The sequence below is a fragment of the Nannobrachium achirus genome (assembly GCF_963921795.1).
Source record: "Nannobrachium achirus genome assembly, chromosome: 4".
Taxonomy (NCBI): Eukaryota; Metazoa; Chordata; class Actinopteri; order Myctophiformes; family Myctophidae; genus Nannobrachium; species Nannobrachium achirus.
The window spans coordinates 67985824-68011016 of NC_137813.1; the positions used below are offsets into that span (position 1 = coordinate 67985824).

Consider the following 25193-nt stretch of genomic DNA (forward strand, 5'->3'; position numbering starts at 1 on the left):
GTGTCCCTGGCAAACGTCTAATTTCTGTTTTGGGTCTTGGGCTCAGACGTTGGGGAACCACTGCTCTAGACACTGCTAGTGGGTGTTTACACTTCTAGGTCTTGTTCAACAATGTCTGCTAAATGTGAGTCATCATTGTCTCCGCAAGGTCGTGAGGCAGAGATTATGTTTTCACCCGTTTGTGTGTGTCTGTGTTGACTGTGACAGCCAACATGGATTGCGTTTAGATCTTCACTGCAGGTGGTGAATACAAGGTCTGCTAAGAGGATTTTAAACCCAAGAAAGCACTATAGGGCTTGTTTCCACTGGGGTCCTTTGTACACAATTCATCCACACGCAGGGGCGTGCTGGCCATTGGGAAAAGCGGGACAACTCCCGAACGGCCGGTTCATTCCCGGCCGGTCCAGGCCGGCCATTAGGAAAAAATAAAAAAATAAAATGTCGGCCTTTGTTCCATTTTGGGGGCTGGGCGGCCAACAAAGTTAATCGTCACTGTCGGGCATAAACCTTGTATCTCCAAGTTTCAAATTTGTAAATTGCTTCATGCTTCATCATACAAGGCCGTCGCAAAAAAGTAGTGAAAACAGCAGATATCTACAAGCACACAACGCCACGCGGTGCGAGGCGTTGTGTGCTTGTAGATCGGCTGTTTTCACTAGTTTAAATTATTTTTAAAATGATAAATACAAAACAAACAGTTTTGGACATACAAGGTTTCCTCCCGACAACGACAAAATATAACTCATGTAATTGGCCCACTGGCTTGTCACTTTGTCACAAATCTTTGAGTAGCAGCAGCGCTATAGAGAGAGATCTCTCTCTATAGTGCGCAATGAGGGCCTCTCCAACTCTTTTTCCCGGGCTGAATCAAGGGCCCAGCACGTCCCTGGTGCTTTCTCAGTAAAGGGGGTAGACCTTTGGAACTCTTTGCCAACAGTCTTAAAACTAGAGACAGATGGTAATATCTTTTACAGAGGACTCAAGTTATGGTTGAAATCAAATCAACTGTGCTCACATGAATAGTTTCTGTTCCTTACCTGCTGTGTGTATTGATTATGGCTACTTATGATTTTGTATGTCCTACAGAATGATGGGTCAGATTGTGGATTGTTAGTTCTTATTAGTAATTGCATATTATAATTGTTTGTACTTGACTGCGTTTTAGACTAGTATTATTGTTTTTGGACTTGATTGGGTTTTAGACTAGTATTAATGTTTACTGTACTTGACTGGGTGTTAGATTTGATTATTGTAAAATAGAAAAGCCTCCTGTGGACAGGTGATGAGAATTAGCACTTGTGCTAAAATCACTCAATCAATCAATGCATCTGGTTCGTCCAATGTGATTGTGATGTCCATATCAAATAAATAAAACATAACATAACATAATCATTGGAACTTTTAGTTCTGTGTTTGCTTCATTTTAAATCCGGACAACTGGCCCCCTGGTCTGTACGTATGTACAGTACGTAAAATACCTACAGACAAACATACTGCAATTCTATTAAATCCACATTATGCTTTATTGGCATGACATTTCACAAATAACAGACAACACAACAATATAAAATCAATGAAATGAGATGGTGCGGTAAAGTAAAACATGGTATATATACAGTACCATACCATGTGTCGATCCTCCTGGCTGTCCATTTATGTGACAGGAATTGACACCTATTTTGCAGCTAAAACAGCACATTCTTTCTGTTCAATTAATGATTGTAACTAAATAACCTTGCAAGTTAAAACTGTGTTTTCTTGTAGAAGTGGTAGAAAAGCAATTTACCATTCGAGGCTTCGCCTCGTGCCACAACCCTGAAACAGTGGTAAATCAGCCAACAACCCACTCCCTCTCATGGTAAATGGCTTACATTTTCTATAATAAAAAATGAATAACATAAAGAATCTACCAAAAAATATAATCAAGAAGTAGTGAAAATAGCCAATCTCCAAGCGTGCGAAGCATTGAGTGCTTGTAGACCGTCCATTTTCACTCGTTTGGCTCCCGGGCAAACGTCTAATCTCTTTTGGGTCTACGACTCTCGACCTGAACAGTTTGGGAACCACTGTGTCTAACACCCTCGCTCGCTCAAGAGGGTCCCATCCTCTTCCCCTTCCAGAGACAGATGAGCGGACAGATACAGCTGTTGAACACGTGCAACACCGTGCAGAGCGGCAAACCGTGCGAAAAGACGCCGCTGCTGCTGCTGCCTCTCGCTGACGTGACTTGAATTACGGAGAGCAACAACACGGGAGCCCAGCAGAGGAAGTGGCTGAAGGTCACAGGCCATAAAACCATGTCTTCGGTCTCCGGCGCATGTCTGCCACACTTTATGAGGCGGCTCGCGGCGATAGCCATTATGGGAAACACAAGTCCAAAAAGGAAACGGCAAACCATCACGGCTTTCATCCTCTCCATGGCCAGAGACGGGATTCTAGGCTCCGAGACGTCGTAGTTGTCGGTGCACACGGTGCCGTTCGTCTCGTCGCCTTTCCGCTGCGTCTCCCTGAACACGAGGGAGGGCGTGGCCAAAACGGCTCCGAGGAACCAGCTGAGAAGGACCACGCTGATGCCGGGCAGTCCGTGGGGTCGGCATTTCTTGGGGACGAGCCGGCGCGTGTGCCAGAAGGCGAGGATGAGCCCGGCGGAGAACATGTTGGCGAAGGTGACGTAGGAGCCCAGCTTGCACGCCGCCCTCCCGAACGCCCAGGAGAAGTGGTTGTAGGCGCTGCTCAGGTACAGCGGGAGGAAGAGGCAGTGGGCGAGGTGCGTGATCGCCAGGCCGAGGATCTGTGTCCGTCCGGCCAGCTTCTGTCTCAGTTTGAATCTGAACAGCCAGATCACGGCCACGTTGAGCAGCAGGCCCAGCAGAGCCACGGAATAAGCCGACGCGTACAGGAGCCTGAGCGACTTGGCCAGCCCGCCGTTGGATTTGATCAGGGAGGCGTTGGATGGTTTGGTCGGTTGGTTTGGATCCGTGGGCCAAACAAGATCAGGAACAGTATCGTTGTAATCGGTATATATGTAATCTAGAGGAGAGTAGGTGTCCACCGTGTTATCCATGACCTTGAGAGAGGAAGAACATATAATTATTTCAGCGCAAGGACTCACTGTCAAATCAGGCACGTTTTCAGGAATTAGATTCAGGGTAGGCAGAATGCCAGCCCCCCAAAATGCCAGCCCCCCTCCCTCCGGTACAGGTGACGGCAGGGACATGCTGGGCCCCTGATTCAGCCCGGGAAAAAGAGCGCTATAGAGAGAGATCTCTCTCAAAGAGCCATTTCAGATCATGACAAGTGACAAGCCAGTGTGCCAATTACAAGAGTTATATTTTGTCGTTGTCAAAAAGCGTTTGTTTTGTATTTATCATTTTAAAATTGATTTAATCTAGTGAAAACAGCCGATCTACAAGCACACAACGCCTCGCACCGCGAGGCGTTGTGTGCTTGTAGTAGATCTGCTGTTTTCACTACATTTGTGCAAACAGTTTAAGTTTTACTTTTGTGCAAACAGTTTGTTTTTTGCCTAATGGCCGGCCTGGACCGGCCGGGTATGAACCGGCCGTTCGGGAGTTGTCCCGCTTTTCCCAATGGCCAGTATGTCCCTGGGTGACGGCCCAAACCCCCCTCCCCTGCCACTCCATGAAGACAAAAGCAGAAATGTGCATTCCTATGAGCGAGTGTCTCTCTATTGAATGGATACAGGGGTGACGCCTGACCATGAATGGTCAAGGAACTGGACAAGCTACTTTCGTTGTCGAGTTGGGGGTTTCCAGTTAGTTTTTTTCAATCAGTGTTTTTGTAATATGGGCAAGAATACACTTGGGTAGGCGACCGCCTGTCCGAATTAGCGCTGGCTACGCTACTGTAGCCTCGGAAACACAGGCTTTTACTTTGGCAATAGGAAGAAAAATAAAAGCCTGGGGTAACCTGCTGCAATTTCTGGCATGTAAATGCATTTTATGTCAATACTTAGGCCTGCATGTAGGCCTATACTTGTACTCATTAACATGAGTAAAAGTTATTTTACTAATAAATAAGTAATTCTACCTCTTAGTCCAGTTTCATTTGTCCAAAAATTAAGGTCCGTTCAAATTTTCTGGAGATTACGAAAACTATACATTTTTTGAAACTTCAGAGTATAATATGATAATATATAGTACTTTATTGTCAGTTCACACTGAAATTTGTCTTACGACACAGCAGTCATGTATTCAAAACATATATACAAACATTTGTAACACATCAAGGCATACGTGACACGCTGAGTCGCGGTGCAGCCCCTGTACCAGCGCACCAAAATTTCACTTGCTTGAAAAGAAAAGAGTTGTGAGAGAGGGGGGTGCAAGCTTTGCGTGGGGATGAGGGGGGGGGGGGGGTTTGCAGGAATCTTGGGCGATAAAAAAAACACTGCTTCCATACAACACCTCCAGGTTTGGGAGGAACTGCGTGGGAGAAGGGAAAAAAGGAGCCCTGACAAAACGTTGGGGGGGGGGGTTGAAGGCGGGTGTATGGTTGTGTGTGTGCATGCGTGTAAGTCTGGAAGTCATGTTTGTGTTAGCGTCAGTCTGTGTAGAAGCTTCCAGATAACAGCCTAGGTCAAAATGTCTTTTCGCTGGTGTCAGTGCGATAACACCTTGAGAAGGCCCCAACCCGAAGATAACAAATCAGAATATCCATGATTTCATTTGCGCTGAAGCCAATATGGTGGCCATCTTGGAGTTTGAAAAATGGCAACCTTTGAATATTCGTTTTTCAATATCTCGACTTCTAGATTATGTAGGATCATGATTCTAGTGGCTAAATCAACATGTTTAGAGTCAAGAAATCCAATGGTGCTAATTAGAAATATTTACAAATTATCAATGGCACAGATTAGGGTAATCATCCTTAATTTTGGGGGCAAACAGTAACATTTTAATATTCGTTTCTGCACTATTTTGACCTCTTGAGTACATAGGATCATGATTCCAGTGGTTAATCTAAAATTTTAAGGAAATCAAGATATTATCTGAAGAGACAGAGACAGATGATTTCTCTCACTGACACAAAATGTTGTCATTTATTTACACCCAAAATTAAACTGAATCCATTAAGTTTCAAACTACCAAGTAAAAACTGGTATTGTTGCTGTCGGGTGGAAACCTTGTATGAACAAAGCAGTTACTTCTCAGAAAATGGAAACAATAATCTGTTCCAATGGATCCAATGAATATATTATTTAGTCATAAGTTCTTGTTAATACTTTATGTTCTTTCAATATTAATAAAACCCACAGACAGACACTTCAATGTTCAATGGATTTAATTAAACAAAAGCTGGAGGGGAGAAGGCAAAGGGACCAGGTGGAGAAAGGGGCAGCGAGGGTCAGAGTGGGCAGTCCGTGTGGCGCTTGGTCCAAGAGGGGTAAGGCTAATCATGGCCAGATGGCCAAGACATGGCACGACCTTGCCGAGGTTGCATGTCACCCTGAGGCGTCTTACTAGTAGTAAGCTAGAATAGATCAGCAGGCAGAGAATAGTGGCATAATTGCAACCTATCAAAAACTCCACCGGTTGTCTGTCCGTCTGTCTGTCAGTCACACGTCACACGTCACACTTTTGCCCTGCTCATATCGCCGCAATCGTTGCCCCGATCCATGCCAAATTTTGCACACACACTCCTTGCCTGCCAAAACACAACCTCCACCCATCAATTTTCACATGGCCCTCTTCTTGCGCCACCATGAGGCCGATTCTTGCAAAACACATCTTTGGACACCTAAAGTTTTTGCCCTAAAATCACGCAAATCGTTACACAGTATGTCTACACTCATCTCATCAACATGGATCTGTCCCATTTAGCGCCACCTTCAGGCCGATTTTTTCAAACACATTTTTGGACACTGCTCCTACAAATTTTGCCCTAAAATGACGCAAATCGGTACACACTTGCTCTACACTCATGTCATCAGCATGGATCTGTCCCATTTAGCGCCACCTTCGGACCGATTTTTTAAAACACATTTTTGGACACTACTCCTACAGATGTTGCCCTAAAATCACGCAAATTGCTACCCAGACTCATCTCATCAACATGGATCTGTCCCATATAGCGCCACCGTCAGGCCGATTTTTTCGAACACATTTTTGGACACTGCTCCTACACATTTTGGCCTAAGATCACGCTGCGACCTGACGGTCGCTTATCTCCCGATTAGGGAGTCTTACTGGTGTATAAGTGAGGCAATAAATGCTCTGGCTACTCAGTGGAAACAGGCACGCTTACAAATAGCAAGAACACAGTCATCTATAATACATCATCCTCATTATCATCATTACTGTCACTAGTCAATTTTGACAGTCTTCATCGTTTTGGCAGTCAGCACTAAACTGACATAATTCCATACAGAGTAGCTCCACTGATGTGCAAGATCATCTACAGTATGCGACAGTCTGTTTGCAGTGACATCTGACCATCTCCATGATTGCCTATGGTACTGGGAGGGACTCAGTTTTAACTGTTTTCAGATGGCCATCCTCGTCCTTGAACTAGCCACTGTTGAGTGCGTCAAGGAACTCCTGCTGAGATACGTGTGCCTGACTCCACACTCTGGCCTTGATATGGACTCTATGCTGCATAAGAGCACCAAGTGTGGGTGGAAGCGTGTCCCTTTTTGCCATGTGTTTGCAGAATAGATGCCATCTCAGCTCAGGGGTGTTTCCCCTTCGGTAAGTATGCAGTGCATACAAACTTGGCTACTGTAGTTTCAAGGTCCTCTGTTACATCACTGGTTTAAGAAAGCATCTTCAGGGCCTTGAGCACAACACATCTAGGTCTGGGGAGAAGAACATGAGCTGTGCATCAAATAGTTTGCTATGTGAAGCCAGAACTGTAAGGTGGATCAACATGGTGTCTGCTTCTTCATGGTTATTGGCTTCAAAGTGCAGTTAACTGTTACTATTTGTGTGTCCTACAGTGGACGCAATGCCAATCGTGGGGGAGTCTTTGCCGTATTCAATGGTCTTTGATAGGGCTGGGGCAGTATGGATTTTTAATTATCACGGTAATAAGTCACTGTTTACCTAAGGTATGGCGGTATCTTCCCCAAAAAAAAGAAGAAAGAAGAAGAAAGAAAAACATAGTATGCAGTTATTGCACCTAGTCCTAGACTGTCACCACACCAAGGCAACTCCTTGCAAATAGTCGCAACTCTTGCAACAATACAGTTTTAAAGGACAACTTTAGTTTTTTACAACAAGGGTTCATATTTTAGTTTGTAATTAAAGAATATAAAAGATGAGTGTTAACATTTCTATTGTTTTAGAGTTTCTTATTTCAGTGGTTGGGGGAATGCGTACAAGTGGCTAAATATGTCATTTTACACAGAATAAGCCCATTCCCAAGATACAATGCAACCTTTCATGGTTGGATGTGGCTAGAAGTGTTACTGTAAATAGCAATAAAGAAACTGCTGGCTTATTGTGTCTAAAAAGACATATTTAGCCACTTGTACGCATGCCCCCATGTGTACGCATGCCCCACAAGTTGTCCTTTAAGGCCATGTTACAACAATGCAACTCCTCCCCTTGGGGAGAATGGTTGCAAGTAATTGAATGCAACAGTTTTGTTGCAAGGAGTTGCGACTAGTTTCATTGGTGTGGACTGGCCTAAAGAGCCTCACAGACGAAACGCGATGTTGGATCCGATCAGATCTCGTGCCCGGGGGTTTATCGGTGTTCATTTCAAACGACAGTCTTGAATTCGGGCCCGGTATATCCCGCTGTGCCAAGTGAAATATCTCAGACCATTACAAATGAGACCGACGTCTCGCGATTCTAGCCACCCACGATCTCGGGGGGGTGGTGCCATGAGAGACACGACTAGATGGTTCTCAACCTGTGGATCGGGACCCACAGGGGTACAAGATGTACAGAAAGGGTTCCTTTAAGATGAAACCATGTTTACATACATATATTCTAAGGAAATGGGTTGTGATTTTATAATATTAAAATGACGAAATTAAACAAATATATTCGCTATCTAACGTTCGCACATTGCTGACCATACTACTGTGTATAAGTGTATTTGCCCTTCAACTATAAAATATATATTGTTTTTTATGAGACATCCATTGTAATTAGGCTATGCTCCCAAATCCATTTTATTACCTTCTGTTCGCATATGCAATGAGTCCCGCAGTGCTGCCAATCTGTTGAAGGTGAAAATCATGGAGGTTTTTTAGCGAGGTGAAACGCCATCAAAAGCCATCTCGAAGATGCAGGTTGGAACGTCATTTATATGGAGCGTGTATCACATTATCTGCGGGGATGGGTGACATAAAGTAGCCTACTGGAAATGTGCATCAAATGACAGTGCCGTCGAGCGCTGATCAGCTGCTTTTTTTCCTTTTCTTTTTTTGCGCAGCCTCTTAACAATTAAGGCACGCATGGTGCTTTCTTCAGTGGCAGTGCTACTAATTAAATATTAAAACGGCAAAATTAAACAAATATATTCGCTATAGTCTATAATAAAGAGTCTCTCTCTCTCTCCCTCTCTCTCTCTGTCTGTGCGATATTTGTAGCTAATAATGCAGTAGGCCTATTGATACTTTTACTTAAGTAAAGAATTGGAGTACTTTTTCCATCACTGCTCAAATTAACTGTTCATCAGCGTGAATGCTTTCAGGTGTGTATGTGTATCTGATCAATATAGGAAATTGCCCATTACATCCTGCATGACATCAAAGCGACATGTTGTGTGAAGTCTTGTGAGCATGAAAGAGTTTGAACTTGAACATGTAGTGCGCTACATCGTGAAAAAAGTATTAAGAGTAGACCTAGGCTAGGCCTATAAAAGCCTTTTAAAATGTTATATCTTGCTCAAATTAATCATTACATCATTGCGCGAAACTATAGCACACGCGAGCCCATGGCATCTCACCCCTGGTCAGATCAATAATTAGAAGCGCAAATCAGGCTTGTCACTCACACAACACAGCTGCTGACGGCACCGTGTTTTAGACTTTGGTTGGTGTTATTACTGTTATGTTGATATGATTGATCTGAACCAAGCTGGACCCAGTGGATTATGTAGTCTACATGGAAGCACGTTGGCTGTCTCAGCCTGTCTGTCACAGCAATGGATTAATTGGTAGAAGTTGGTGTTACATTCTTCTTTCGTGTATCATCGTCCTTTGCACACAAGTGATAACTGCGCCATCATGACAAAACATTATAAAAACAAAGGTAGGTTGGTAGGCTAGTCTTCTAGGTACTGTGCGCACACTGGCCGCTGCTCACTTTATAGATATTATAATTATATATTCAGTTATTTTTTTGGCAAGCGAGACGCGAGATGTGATGCGCATCCAGCAAGACACGGCTGAGAGTGTCGCATCTCCAATATCATTGATTTAATAAAATCCATTGCCTCATCCAAGCTTTCAACCAACTGTCCAAAAAGGAAAAGGCTTTTTGTGAGGTGATAGAACAGCATACACTGCCCTAGCCAAATCTGCGCAGCAAAAAAAAAGAGAGAAAAAAGAACGCCCGTGTCCACTCCTAAAATGCATCAACCAGCATTTTAACGGCAACCAGCCAGACATTAAACAGACATGAGCTTAATCAGCTAATAGCAATTATGAATGTCCAAACCTCGCCGTTGTGGGCGTGCAGTCGCAGAAAAAAAAAAGTTTAACCTCTCGCTTTTTTTTTTTTACTGTCCCACCACCTCATCCAAGCATATAGAATAGGGACAGGCCTAGGTTCCTCAATATCATTTAGCTGGGGACCCCCTGGAACTCATTTTAGGGAGAAAGTAAGCTAAAGTAAAAAGTAAGTAGGCTATAATAATAAAAGTGTAGCCTACACTCTGCGCACACTCTGCCTACACTCTGCGCAGCCTAAAAAAAGGGAGGAGCTGGCTTCATATCATCTGAAGCAATCCCGTGAGCTCATTCAGACGACAATAATTGTAAAGGATTCCTACCCGATGACCCGAGAATATCAAACTTTTTTGATATTATCGTGAGTGCTCCAGACGAGTCCCGAGGTCATAAAAAAGCTAATTAACATAATCCGATCGTGTCGGGGTACTGTTCAAGCCCAAGACCGATTCCGGGGCCGACCAAACGATTTTCCCGGGGGGTCCTCCCGAAATCTGATCGGGGATCCTCGGCCCCGGGATCGGCTCAATGTGAACGGGGCTTTAAGGGAAGTTCACACCAAGCACTATAGCGATAACTGTCGTCATACTGTTCTGCTGTGAACTCTGTCATCAAATTAAGCTGGAAACTTTTTTTAAATAATATAATTAGTTATAAAATATAATTGCGGTATAATCGTGGTTATGAACTCCACACTGCGGTATCCATTGCAACCGCGGTATGGCAGTATAGCGATTATTGCACCCAGCCCTAGTCTTTGATGTCAGATACTCTGTGAGATCAGCATTTGTTTGGTCATGAGAAAGTACAGCTCATAGGCGCAAAAGCTTTTCCAGGATGTCATGCAATTACAGGAGCAGACAAAACTGGGAACACTGAGATTTTCGATAGGCAAATCTACATGGTGGTACAGCTACTCAAAGCTGGTGATGATGTCCTCAAGGCTCTGAAGTTGCTTTCTAAAACCAGTGATGTACAGTAGCTAAGTTTGTACTGTATGCACTGCACTTACCGAAAGCTGAGATGGCATCTATTCTGCAAACACATGGCAGAAGGGGACAAGCTCCCACTTACACTTGGTGCTCTTAAGCAGCATGTCCCAAGAGTCCATATTGAGGCCAGAGTGTGGAGTCAGGCACACAAACTCAGCAGGAGTTCCTTGACACTCAATATCTATCTATAAATGCGACAAATCTCTGTCTGTTTGTTTGTTTGTTTGTTTGTTTGTAATCCGCGTATCTCGAGAACCGTTCGTCCCACCGGCTTCAGATTCGGCACGCGCGTTCCCCGCTGCGGCGCGGAGTGCAGTGCCGGGCCTCGGCCCGACTCGGCATGCGGTTTTCCCGAAGCGGCGCGAAACGTTCGGAATCTCCTTACGCGGAGCTGATTGTTAACATCAGGCTGTTCCTGAGGAAATCGGCACAATCGCTGACTCATTGTGACATCACTTCATAAAAGGCTCTGACATCACGTACGCCAGGAGTCAACAAAAAATCTCTGTGAATGTGTATGTATGTATGTGAATCTCGAGAACCGTTCTTCCCACCGGCACGCGCGTTCTCCAGATATGGGCATAAAATGAATCCCCGAATGCGGAGCTGATGTCTGACATCAGAGTTTTCCGCAACCGGTACTGTGTGTGCAGAGATCTCCATATATTGTCGGAATCTCCTTACGCGGAGCTGATTGTTAACATCAGGCTGTTCCTGAGGAAATCGGCACAATCGCTGACTCATTGTGACATCACTTCATAAAAGGCTCTGACATCACGTACGCCAGGAGTCAACAAAAAATCTCTGTGAATGTGTATGTATGTATGTGAATCTCGAGAACCGTTCTTCCCACCGGCACGCGCGTTCTCCAGATATGGGCATAAAATGAATCCCCGAATGCGGAGCTGATGTCTGACATCAGAGTTTTCCGCAACCGGTACTGTGTGTGCAGAGATCTCCATATATTGGGGTTTGCATTAAAGGGTGGGGACAAAGGCTAACAGAAGGCAAACAGATGGTCAAAACGGGTCCTATGACAACATGACAACAGGTATATTGGGGTTTGAAACGGGTCCTATGACAACATGACAACAGGTATATTGGGGTTTGCATTAAAGGGTGGGGACAAAGGCTAACAGAAGGCAAACAGATGGTCAAAACGGGTCCTATGACAACAGGTATATTGGGGTTTGCATTAAAGGGTGGGGACAAAGGCTAACAGATGGTCAAAACGGGTCCTATGACAACAGGTATATTGGGGTTTGCATTAAAGGGTGGGGCAGGCATAAAATGGACGCAAATAGACAGATATCTCCATATATGGGCATATGGGCATAAAATGGACCCAGAACTATATCTGCAGTGATCTCCATATATGGACATAAAATGGACGCCGACAGACAGACAGATACAGATGGACACAGATAGAGTATATGGGCATAAAAGGGACACAGACAGATACAGAGATCTCCGAGATCTCCATATATGGGCATATGGGCCAAAAATGGACGCATCATGAGTCAACAAAAAATGTTGCTCAAGATAGATGAAGACAGAGAGATACAGAGATATCCATATATGGGCATACAATGGACGCAGACAGAAATATATGTCCATATATGGGCATAAATGGACACAGGCAAACATGCATAGAAGGGACAGATGAGTCAACAAAAAATGGCGCATATAGACAGATATCTCCGTATATGGGCATAAAAGGGACACAGACTGATACAGAGATCTCCATATATGGGCATATGGCTGTATGTGATGTGTGACATCACATCTAGCTGTATGTGATGTCAGCAGTATGACATCACACTGCTGCATAAAATGAATGCCCCCATATATGGGCATAAAATGGATTGCTATGGACATAAATGGACAGAGGCAAACAGATGGTCAAAGATCTCCATATATGGGCATAAAATGGACGCAGACAGACAGATACAGATATCTCCATATATGGGCATAAATGGACACAGGCAAACAGATGTTCAAAACGGGTCCTATGACAACAGGTATAATGAGTGCCCCCATATATGGGCATAAAATGAATTGCAGACAGACAGATACAGATATCTCCATATATGGACATAAATGGACAGAGGCAAACAGATGGTCAAAGATCTCCATATATGGGCATGAAATGGACGCAGACAGACAGATACAGATATCTCCATATATGGGCATAAATGGACACAGGCAAACAGATGTTCAAAACGGGTCCTATGACAACAGGTATAATGAGGTTTGCATTAAAGGGGGAACCGGCACTGTGTCTGCAACACAGTTGGAGGCACAGACAGATACTCCATATATGGGCATAAAATGGACGCAGATAGACAGATATCTCCATATATGGGCATAAAATGGACCCAGAACTATAACTGCAGTGATCTCCATATATGGACATAAAATGGACGCCGACAGACAGACAGACAGATACAGATATCTCCATATATGGGCATAAATGGACACAGGCAGACAGATGGTCAAAACGGGTCCTATGAAAACAGATATAATGGGGTTTGCATTAAAGGGCGGGGCATTCATTCCCTATTTACATTGTTCCGAGTTGGCCAGGTCGCCGACTAGACGCTGGGCCGCCCGAAGGGCGGCCCAGCTTCTAGTTACAAGAATGAGGATGACCAGTACAACCTTGAACCTTGACCAGCTGAAACAAATTGGTCTCTCCCAGTACCAGAGGCAATCATGGAGTTGGTCAGATGTCACTGCAAAGCAGACTGTCATATAGATGTTCTTGCAGATCCATTAGAGCTACTCTGTATGGAATTATGTCAGTGTAGTGCTGAAATTTTGGCAGTCAGCTCTACAATGATGATAGTGAGGATGATTTACTGTATAGATGACCATGTTCTTGCTATTGCTACAGGTAAGCTTCACTGTTTCCACTGAGTGTATGTATTGCCTCACTTATGCCACTATTATCTGCCTGCTGATCTATTCTAAAACTTTATACCCGTTATACTCTGAAGTTTCAAAAAAAGCATAGTTTTCCTAATCTCCAGAACATTTGAACGAAAATACGAATGGAACTGGACTATTAGTGCAAACAGCAGGGGTGGTGGTTTTCTATAAAACAAGGCAGCTTTAGACAGAGTTTTACTTTCACTTGTTTCCCTTCAACACGCACCACACTGCCGTCTGTGTCCACACACTCACAGAAATGCATTGTTTGGTTCACTTATAAAAGAATAGCCACACGCATATATAAGCACACACAAGTGGTTGTCGTGTTCTTACCTTGGTGTTTTCTATCAGAATGAATGAAAAACTGCAAAGGTCCGAAGAGGAGGAATGCAGCTCGTGTGTAGACTAGTCGGTCAGCTCCTGCACTTCTGTGGACAAACACACGCACGCACGCACGCACGCGCGCACACACACACACACACACACACACACACACACACACACACACACACACACACACGCACGCACACGCACACACGCGCATTTAAACAAACAGTAGGGACCTCCAATAAGAGAGAGAGAGAGAGAGAGAGAGAGAGAGAGAGAGAGTCCAATAAGAGAGAGAGAGAGAGAGAGAGAGAGAGAGAGAGAGAGAGAGAGAGAGAGAGAGAGAGAGAGAGACAGAGAGACAGAGAGAGAGAGACAGAGAGAGAGAGAGAGAGACAGACAGAGAGAGATGAGTGACAGTGGTTCTTCAAACCTAAAGGTTATGATATCAGACACAGTTCAAATCCTTCACAGATTGACGAGGACCATGCTGTGAATCAATCCAATCATGTGAATCAGAGTACAATGAGAACATAAAATAACACTAGTTCTACCACTTTTTCTAGTCACGTGTTCAAATACTGGATTCTGATTGGCTAAATTCCGGAGGTTATGACAAAACAACTGCCGCAAAGTTGTATGAGGACTTGTCCGAGATCAATGCACCTCAGTGTACATCCGGGGACTTCAGGAGGTAGTCGGAACACCTTTCCCCCAACCAACAAATGACGGTGGCAACGGTCCTATGTTTACTAACGTGCATGCTATAGTCGCCGATTTATTTGGATCCAATGCAATCCGCCAACTTTAAAGCCCCTTTTCTCTGAACCTATGCCTTTCTGGAAGCGAACAGCCTCTATTTACGGCCGGAACGGTACTTCTAACTGACGTTAGCTTAGCTGTAAGCTAGACGCATGGATTAGTATGGAGTTGGCGCCATCTGTTGGTGAGTAGAAGATGTTGTTTGTGGAACTATCTGCTGTCTCGCGGAAGTTTTATAGGCAATAATGATTGTAACTTAAGATCCTTGCAAGTTACAACTATGTGTTTTCTTTCATGTATACGGGAAAAAGTGGTAGAAAAGCTATTTACCACTCGGGGTCGGACATTATGCTCTCATAATGTCCTGAGTGAGGGTGTTATCGGACTCGGCTGCGCCTCGTCCAATAACACCCTCACTGCGGACATTATGAGAGCATAATGTCCTCTCACTCGGGGTAAATTGCTTACTTCACCCCCAAAATGACCTTCAGTTCAATACTTGTTTTTTAGTTGTAGTTTATATATATATATATATATATATATATATATATATATATATATATATATATATTTTTTTTTTTTTTTTTTTTTTTTTTTTTTTTTTTGCAATCCTAAAAAAATAAATGTGATTGTAGTAATTTTACCCCCATCCGGAATCAATGGGGGTACATTTCTTGTAATCAAATTATTCTTAGGAATGTGACAAAAAAAACTAAACAAAGAATATTGAACTCAAGTCTCCATGAGGTGAGTAGTGAATATATATATATATATATATATATATATATATATATATATATATATAAAGAAGACTTTTTCAAGCAGCTCATTTGTCATTCCAAGAAGGTTGGCCTGCTGGCAGCTTATAGCTCCACAGCTCTGTCTGAATATATTATGTTTGAACACGAGAAACCCAGTGGCCTCAGTTCAGAAAAAGCTAAGGTATGGCAACATGAGGTATGGCAACATGACGGGTGTCTTCAGTCATGTTGCCATACCTTAAGAAGTACATTCTATTTCCCCCCGTTTCTACGGTTTATTGGGCTGGATATGGCAGCCTGGAATGGTTGTTCAAGTGCAGCTAAACTTGGCATGTTAGTAAACGTGCCACAATACCTTGTTAAAGTGACCATTTTGTTAAATGTTGTAGTTATTTTACTGTAATTTAACAACATAATACAGATAGACAAAGAGACATTCATGGATTTATATTTAAAGGTAACTTTTATTTCCCCCCCTGGACCCAGGGTATGGCAGCTGCATAGGGTATGGCAGCTGCATACCCTTGCCATACCCAATTGACGCCCCTGGAGAAACCTCTGGTGCGGCTCTGACGTTGTTCTGTGTCAGCATGGACCTAATATAAGCAAAGATCATTCCAGCAACTTTCATGTCAAGGACTCCCAAAGTAAATAAAATGTATTTGGCCGCAGAGACACAGCTGTTGAGCCACATGCAACACTGTGTGCAAGTAGAAACCGCTTTGTGCCAGCCAGGGAACTCAAGAAGAGAAAATTGTTCAAAAACAAAAGATCTACAAGCTCACAGGATTGTAGACTGATATGTTTTTTTTGACCGATGTACAAGCCTGGCATGCAGGAATTTCTGCAGTAGCCTGCAGGCGGTGTGGGAGTGAAGAGCCTACTGTGGTCATCTGTCAAGACAAGACAAGACAAGACAAGACAAGACAAAAAAAAAAAAAAACATTAGTATTAACCATGTGGCTTGAGCCCCTGCCCCTTTTATCAGTCTGTAAAAAGTGCCCTCTCCAGACCATGAATGCAGTTCTCACTATGGTGAAAGAAATGCAAATGCCCCCTCTTTCCATGCCATATCTGAAGGCAGCATTCAAGAGAATTGCCATGTCCGAACTCTCCTGAACTTGAATGCAACATCTTATGTTGAAAGAATTGCCCTCTCTGTGTAAAAATCCATGGCCACATTGCCTTTTTTATGCTTAGTTCACTGTTGTATCAAGTACTGAAAATAGGCGACCTCCAAGAGGTCGGCTATTTTCAATATTTTCACCAAGGCAGAGGCTATTTCAGCCTCTGCCTCTGTAAAATTCTCTGCACGTCCCTGATCAAGTATTATTTTCATCATGACCTCCACTGGCTGCCTGTCGAACAACAAATTCACTTCAAAAATACTCTTCACCACCTACAAGTCTTCACATGACAGTTAGCTTGCTTACTTAGAAACACCCCTATTCAGAAATAACCCCACTGAGGTTAGGGTTAGGGTTTAGGTTAGGGTTGGGTCACACCTCTATTTAGAATAATGGAAGTCAGTCTTCTGAATAGAGGTGTTTCTGAATAGAAACCATAGTCATGTCGGCAACGGCAACCACACTTGCAATTTCCAACTGCATCTTTCTAGTTACATCACACTGTCATAATCCAATCAGAAATGGAGACTCCTTTAATACAGCTTGCATTCAAATGGTAAAATGAAAAATGGTGCATTTATATAGTGCATTTATCCAAGGCGCTTTACATTCATCCATTCTCACACACACACATTCATACGCCGATGGCGGTGGAAACCATGCAAGGCACCGGGGAGAACTCAATATGGCGACGGGTCGGTATATAATAATTTCTGGTCCACGTCACACTGATAAGAACCTAGATGCGCCCGCAGGTCGGCACCAAATGAACCTCGCTGCCCATAGGATATGTTGTGTATCCCCTCACTACTTTGCTTAGTCCCAAAACTGATTTTGTGTGAAATCCTGATTGTCAGCATGCGTTTGAGAGCGTTAAAACGCTTATGTGTAATGCCCCTGTGCTTGCAGCTCCAAATTTCACTCGTCCTTTTAAATTGGAGGTCGATGCGAGTTCTGTCGGGGCTGGCGCAGTCCTTATTAAGGAGGATTGTGACGGAGTGGATCACCCTGTGTGTTATTTTTCGTGAAAATGTAATAAACACCAGGTTCAGTATTCAACAATTGAAAAAGAAGCTTTAGCGTTGCTGTGGTCTCTCCAATTCTTTGGTGTTTATGTAGGATGCAGTTCCCCACCTGTGGTTGTATTTAATTGTAAATATTTGTATTACATAATATACAGATGTTTTCCTGTCTTTGATGTAACTTCAAACATCTGGCGGGTTTGTTTCTTGACAGTGGGGGTGTTACGGACAAGAAAACCTCGCCTGATTTCAGACTCTGCGCTGGAGCGTGAGTCTGACATCGTCCCATTGTGTTGAGATTTCAAAGGGGAGGGGATTTGAAATGTGAAATTCCCAATCACAAGAGATCTGGTGGGAGGGGTTGTGTTTGACTTGTGTGTACACAAAAATATTCCCCCCTCCCCTCCCCTCTATGACAGGCATCAAATAGGTTGTTGTCTTTGATGCTTTCATTGATTAGAGAGATCACTAACGAGGTGTGCACAACCCCCTTTGAAGTTCAAAGGGAGCAATTAAGAGCTCTGGCTGATCTCCCCCTCCCTCCACTGTTTCTGTTGATTTTCTGTTTCTGCTGATTTTCTGTCTCGTTAGACCCACCCCGTCCTCAGAGGCTCCGACTCTCATTGGCCAGGTCTTGCCTCAGACCAGAGAAACTCTAGGTTCATTACACAACACCAGACCAAGAGAACCAGTCCACTCAGAGAGTGGGCGGGTCTATGGGCTGGAGCCAGGCAAATACAAACTAGTAGACATTAGAGTGGGGATCTGCATTGAGTTCTGTGTTGTATGTGCGCGCGCCTGTCTGCGTCCATGTCTGCAGATTTCTGCTGCCGCTAGGATTGGAGGAGGGTTCCTGTCACTCTGCCTGTCATCAGCCAATCAGCGCTCTGTCCGTCTGGTCTGCGCCCTTTATAAGCAGCATGAAGACGACCTACATAGCCGCTGTCAGTCTGTCTGAAAGCTAAGAGTGTAGTGTAGTGACAGCGTGCCCAACGAGGCAGCATAGCATTAGCCCGACTGATAGCGTTGCTATTGTTTGTAAAGGTTGCTATTCAGTCGAATCCAGAATCTTTGTGGTGAGCAGGGTAAGCATTTATAGGTATTTTCGCTATACTGTAGTATTATCCACTTTTTATCACTCAGGTAGGGGCAGGTTACCGCACCTTGTAGTTTTGTTTGGTTAGGCTAAGTTAGCGTACTGTAGATAGTTAGAGGTTTCCGTTCATTACTCTTTATTTGGTCATTAGTTAGTAAGTTAGATTTGGGGGTTGACTTCTAGTTTAGGGATAGTACTCTGTATTTTGTTCAGTTCTTTGCTTAGGTGCCTGCCCAGCCCTGTCTCACCCTTAACACTATTGCGCAACCTCAATTTACATTATTTGTAATATTCACTCGATTGTAATAAAACTTAAGTTTTGGCATTTACCACCTTGTCTTTGTTGCGTCCCAAACTGCCCTAGACCCGGTGGGTCGTAACAATCAAGTATTGCGTTAGGTGATTTTGTATGCTGCATCAATGTCTGTCAATGTCCACGCAGCCAATCAGGGACCAGCATTCTTGGTTACGTCACCATCGACAGCCAATCAGGGACCAGCATTCATTGGTGACGTCACTATTAACAGCCAATGAGAGATCAGCATTCTTGGTGAAATCACCATCAACAGCCAATCAGGGACCAGCATTCTTGGTGACCTGATGGCTCGCTCTGCTGGTGCACAAGCAGGCCATACATGGCCACTAGTGCACAAGGCGCAAGTTGGCACCTCACCAGAGTGCAGTCTAGTTAACACTGTGGATTTTACAGTGCTGGGTTCCTAGTATACAGACCTGTAAGTCCATTTGGACCGCCGGTGGTTCCCTTGACTAGACGTTGAGAACCAGTGGTCAATTGTTTCGGTTGGTGTTGGACGTCATGGCTGCCATTTCCCACCTGATGTTGTGTGGGAGTTCCGAGTGCTCCAGACCATACCGACTGACTGCTAGCTTGCATAATGTCTTCAGACTAGGACTTAAATCTAAGACATAAAGCAGGTCAGACATCTTGCCGTCAGCATTATCTTCAACATCCACTGGAAAGGATCTGAATCTATATCCTCCAAAGAGGATGATACGATCTCCCACCATGCAACAGCACATCCGAGACATCCATGAACACGGGCTTTTCCCGTTGGGCTCAACCTTCTTCCAGGAGAAGGTCTCTGGATTGAATTTCCACAGATCATTGAAGGTTCGGTCCAGAACACAGTTGTCACCACCAAATATGTACAGCTCTCCATTGTAGGCAAAGGCTGAATGATCCTCGCGTGCTTCTGGAAGAAGCTGTGTAGAAGGCATGCTCAGCCAGCAGTTGGTTTCGGTGTCAAACACTCTGATGTTGTTGCAGTCCACCCAGTCCTTTCGGCCCCCAAACACAAACATCTTTGTCCCAATGATGGTGGCAGAGTGATATAATGAAGCAGGTGCTGGAGTGCCTCTGGCATCAGTTAAAGACCAGACCATTGTGCTGGTGTCCAACTTGTAGATGTTATCACAGCTAGTCCGATCACTCCATCCACCATGTATATACATGACCTTCCCCAAGACACAGGCTGAGTGGCAGGACCTCCCCTCTGGAACCGTCCCTGACACCTTTGGCTTGAACCATCTGTGGACGTCAACATCAAATGCATAAAGCACGTTGCTGGACCCCTCCTCAGAAACCACTCCTCCCCAGATGTACATGATATCTTCTCTCAGCACAGCTGTGTGACCCCAGCGCATGGAGGGTACTTCAAAGGGACGATCTCCTGTTCCAGTTGTTACTGGGGGCAACGTCGTCCAGCGTGAAGACACTGTGTTGAAGATGTGCACCTCAATCTGATCCTTGTTGTTATCCCAGTATCCAAAGCAGTACACCTTGTATCCCACCGCAGCAGCAGGACCACTGCATTCCTTTGGTGCTCCATTCAGACGCACTGACCAACGTAACATATCTGACACCAGTAGCAACTTTTATATGACTTCAAATGCGCGTTTCTATAAAGGGATTGAGCTATTATTGTGCATGCCACCACTTATATTAGACGCCACACACACACCTTTGGCCAATCTGTGAAGCCGATGGGTCGGGTTGGCCAATGAGAGAGGCTGATGCCTGCTGATGTCACTAAGTTGTTTTCCGGGGAGTCTGAACAGCCGAATGAACCTCCCTCCGAACCTTTGAATGACGCCATTATTGTAGTTTGGACAGAGCCGAACCGAAATAGATTTGTCTCTAATAGTGGAGTATGCATCGGCTCTAAGGGTAAGGCTACGTTTGCAAATGTTTGCCTCCTGTTCATTCCTTCCATAATGAATTGCATTTTTATAGCACTTTTCCAAGTGCTCAAATCGCTTTACAATGGTTCATTCATTCATACATTGGGAGGTGAAGCGGCGAAAAGCTGACGCCAGCGTCCTCACTTCCCACATTGGAGGCAATGTGGGGTTCAGTGTCTTGCCCAAGGACACTTCGACATGTGGACAGGAGGAACCGGGATTTGAACCAGCGACACATGGACCATTGGCCAACCTGCTCTACCTCCTGAGCTACAGCCCCCCATGACAGTAAAGTGATGGAGCTCCCAGTGGCAAAGAGATTCACATCACGTGCCCAGCCCGGGGCTTTCTAATGACACAACACTAATACAAATGTTTTAGAACAAATCAAACTGCAATATAATGTCTGGTAGCTTGTATAGTATAATAAAAGTTACTTTTAAATAAATCCATGAATGTCTCGTTGTCTATCTGTGCTGGTTATTATGTTGTTAAATTACAGTAAAATAACTACAAATGCAACATGTTACAAAATGGTCACTTTAACAAGGTATTATAATTATATTCTCCACACTTGTATTTTCCCCATCTTGACAACAGTATATTCCCAGGTTCCACAGGTCAACTGTGCATTATGCTGATTGTGGCACGTTTACTAACATGCCAAGTTTAGCTGCACTTGAACAACTGTTCCAGGCTGCCATATCCAGCACAAGAAACCGTATAAACGGAGGAAAAAAAATAGAATGTACTTCTTAAAATAAATGTATCATGCGCCTTCGCGCGTGTGCAAGACACCAGTCATGTTGCCATACCTTAGCTTTTTCTGAACTGACGCCACTGGACGTGCTGTCTTTACTTGTGCAGTACAAAGGCCTTTAGCCTTGAGGGAGCAGCGTTCTCGATGACGTTAGGGCTGTTCGATTTGGCCTGAAAATAAAATCCCAATTTATTTATCAGAAAAGTTGATTTTCGATTCCGATTTCGATTTTTTTTGGTAAAAACAATACATTGTTTCAAAAATCTTCAATTTGGTGATTAATAAAGTATCAACTTTCACAATATGTTCCTCAGCTTTGACTAAACAAATTTCATCCTGAAAGGTAACCAGTAACTTCAAAGTTACTTATCTTTCCTAAATGTTCAAATCATCATATATTTTACACGCCAATATCCAAATTCCTTTTCCCTTTTTTAATTTTTTGGAAAAAATAAACAATTTAGCATTGAGGGGCACACAATGGCCACCAGAATTACCCTAATTGAAGTGAAAACCGATTTGGCGATTTTCATTTATTTTAAATCTTCCAAACAAAAAGAAATTCAATTTCGATTTAAAATCGATTAATCGCCCAGCCCTAGATGACGTCACCACCAACCAACGCGTGTCGTCACACACCCACATAGTGGCACATACCCACATACCCCACTGTCAGCCGAAGACTAACAGCACCGATCACACTTCTTGCGCGCTCTGCTGGCACACAAGTAGGCCATATATGGCCATGAGTGCAGGAGAGACAAGTTGGCACCTTGACAATCTAGTTTTGCATGTGGTTTTCTTAACATGCTTGTAGTTTCTCTCCAACTCCAAATGAGTGACGCTATCTCCCTGACGTTGTCAGTCAGTCAGTCACATGTGCACGCATGCTGCCATGCATGCACATGCACACATAGCGGTACACTCAAACTCACACACTCACTCACTCACGCACGCACGCACGCACGCACGCACGCACGCACGCACGCACTCACGCACGCACACACACACACACACACACACACACACACACGCACACACACACACACACACACACACACACACACACACACACACACACACACTCATTTTGTGTGTCTGTAATTCTGAGAGTGTACAAGTGGACAAGTTACAGTTTGATTTATTCATCTATCTATAAATTAGGGAAATGTACGTCCGTGTGCATGCGTGTGTGTCCCTTGGGAAAACACCATCAATAAGTGCGAGCTGATATAGCTTATATAGGGTGATGACATAATTAGGGATGGAGCTCGTTAATTTGTATTGATAATGAGCACCTTATCGATCCTGCTTATTGAGCTGGGCTTTTATCAAGCCCGCTATTGAGCATTTTCTAATATGTTGTGGAAAGATGTGAGACGACAAATTCAGAACATAACTGGCATCTTTTTTTAATTGACCAGTTATTGCGACTGTGAGTTTGTGGCTGACCACCATCTTTGAAGATGACAATCGACAAAATTGACAAATATCATTAAATATCATTAAAACAATTATTCATTAGTGTGCAATAAGTGTTAAATTGCTTTATATTCTGAATAGTAATGTAATAATTTCTTGATCGCCTCTTGTCTTGATTGTTTAAACATGACATCCGTTATATGCTCGATAACAAGCTTGATAAGCCCAAAGCTTATCGGGTTATCGAGCTACCCTTGTTTAGGGCTCCATCCCTAGTCATAATATTGAGGCATACAGTATTTAAGGGCCATGAGAGGGGCCGTCTATAACCGTAGCATAGCATATGCCAGATGGGCATAGATGTGCATAAACGGGCATATGTCCGATGGGATCCAATGGAAAAACCCTTGGGAAACACACAGTGACATCATTCAATGGTAAAACCCAGAGTGACGTCATCAATCGGGTGATGATGTCGTCATCACCATAAAGCCAATAAGGGACCAGCATTCTTGATCATGTCACCATCAATAAGTGACCTGATATTTACAATATAATTATGCGAGAAATCTCTGTATGTATGTATGTATGTATGTATGCATGTATGTATGTATGTATGTATGTATGCATGCATGCATGTATGTATGTATGTATGTATGTATGTATGTATGTATGTATGTAATCCGCGTTTCTCAAGAACCGTTCGTCCCACCGGCTTCAGATTCGGCACGTGCGTTCCCCGCCGCGACGCGGATTGCCATGCCGTGCCCGGCCTCGACCCGGCACGACGGGCGGTTTTCCCGAACCGGCGCGAAACGTTCAGAATCACTGTATGCGGAGATGATTGTTGACATCAGGCTGTTTCGGAGGAAACCGGCGCAAGCGCTGACTCATTGTGACATCACTTGATAAAAGACTCTGACATCACGTACGCCACATGAGTCAACAAAAATGCCATGGTTACGTATTGAATGTCATCAGTATGACGTAACCGAACAACGGGTATGATGGGTATTGCCTAACAACCGGAGGGGCATCATTCCCCACGGGTGGCAAAGCAAGAAGGCTGCGCATACTGCTCAAGATGAAGACAGACAGATACAGACATATCCATATATAGGCATAAAATGGACGCAGACAGAAATATATCTCCATATATGGGCATAAATGGGGTTTGCGTTAAAGGGTGGGGCATTCATTCCCTATTTACTTCATTCCCTAGTAGGCCGGTCCCCGCCGACTAGACGAGCAGGCTGCGTATTACTGCTCAAGATGAAGACAGACAGATACAGAGATATCCATATATGGGCATAAAATGGACGCAGACAGAAATATATCTCCATATATGGGTATAAATGGACACAGGCAAACAGATAAATGGGGTTTGCGTTAAAGGGTGGGGCATTCATTCCCTGTTTCCATCGTTCCCGAGTAGGCCGGTCCCCGACTAGACGATTGGCTGCCCGAAGGGCAGAGATCTCCATATATGGGCATAAAAGGGACACAGACAGACAGATACAGAGATCTCCATATGGGCATAAAATGGACGCAGACATACAGATATCTCCTTATATGGGCATGATATCTCCATATATGGGCATAAATGGACACAGGTAAACAGATGGTCAAAACAGGTCGTATGACAACAGGTATAATGGGGTTTGCATTAAAGGGTGGGGCATTCATTCCCTATTTACATCGTTCCCGAGTTGGCCAGGTTGCCGACTAGACGCTCGGCCGCCCAAAGGGCATAGCATATCCCAGATGGACATAGATGGGCATAAACGGGCATGTGTCTGATAAGCTTGAGGATTGGTGGATTGATGGGATTCACATAACACTTTGACCAGACTATAAGTGAGTGGTCAGGTTTCACTTACTATAAAACGGGAAAAGCGGGCACAAACCTCTAGTAATTGATAATTTAACTGGCTGTAGAATAGGCTTGTCATCCAGGTCTGGGTTGTCATGGTTACTGCTGCTGCTGATCATAGACTCCATACCAAGCCCCCAGAACCCTGGGGGCGCCCTGAAACCAAATGGACATGGTGGCCGTTTTGAGGTACTGCAGTTGGGGCCACTAACCACATGAACGCGCATAGGCTTCTTTGTATTGAAGCGCGTTCATACCGGAAGAGCTCG

The 25193-nt window shown here is 44.1% G+C and overlaps 2 protein-coding genes across 2 annotated transcripts; both read right to left on the reverse strand.

Annotated features, from left to right (window-relative positions):
- Positions 1-1590: 1590 nt before the first annotated feature.
- LOC308284161 (chemerin-like receptor 2) lies at positions 1591-13989 on the reverse strand. Its single transcript, XM_080724711.1, has 2 exons — positions 13906-13989; positions 1591-3067 (listed from the first exon to the last, which is right to left on the reverse strand). The coding sequence occupies exon 2, from the start codon at positions 3062-3064 to the stop codon at positions 2090-2092; it is 975 nt and encodes a 324-aa protein (XP_080580837.1). The 5' UTR covers positions 3065-3067; positions 13906-13989; the 3' UTR covers positions 1591-2089.
- A 5467-nt stretch (positions 13990-19456) lies between these two features.
- Positions 19457-20542, reverse strand: LOC308283154 (kelch domain-containing protein 3-like; the record flags this gene model as incomplete). The annotated part of the gene is made up of 1 exon (XM_080723536.1): positions 19457-20542. One exon carries the CDS (start codon positions 20540-20542, stop codon positions 19457-19459), a length of 1086 nt encoding a protein of 361 aa, XP_080579662.1.
- Between the last annotated feature and the right edge of the window lie 4651 nt (positions 20543-25193).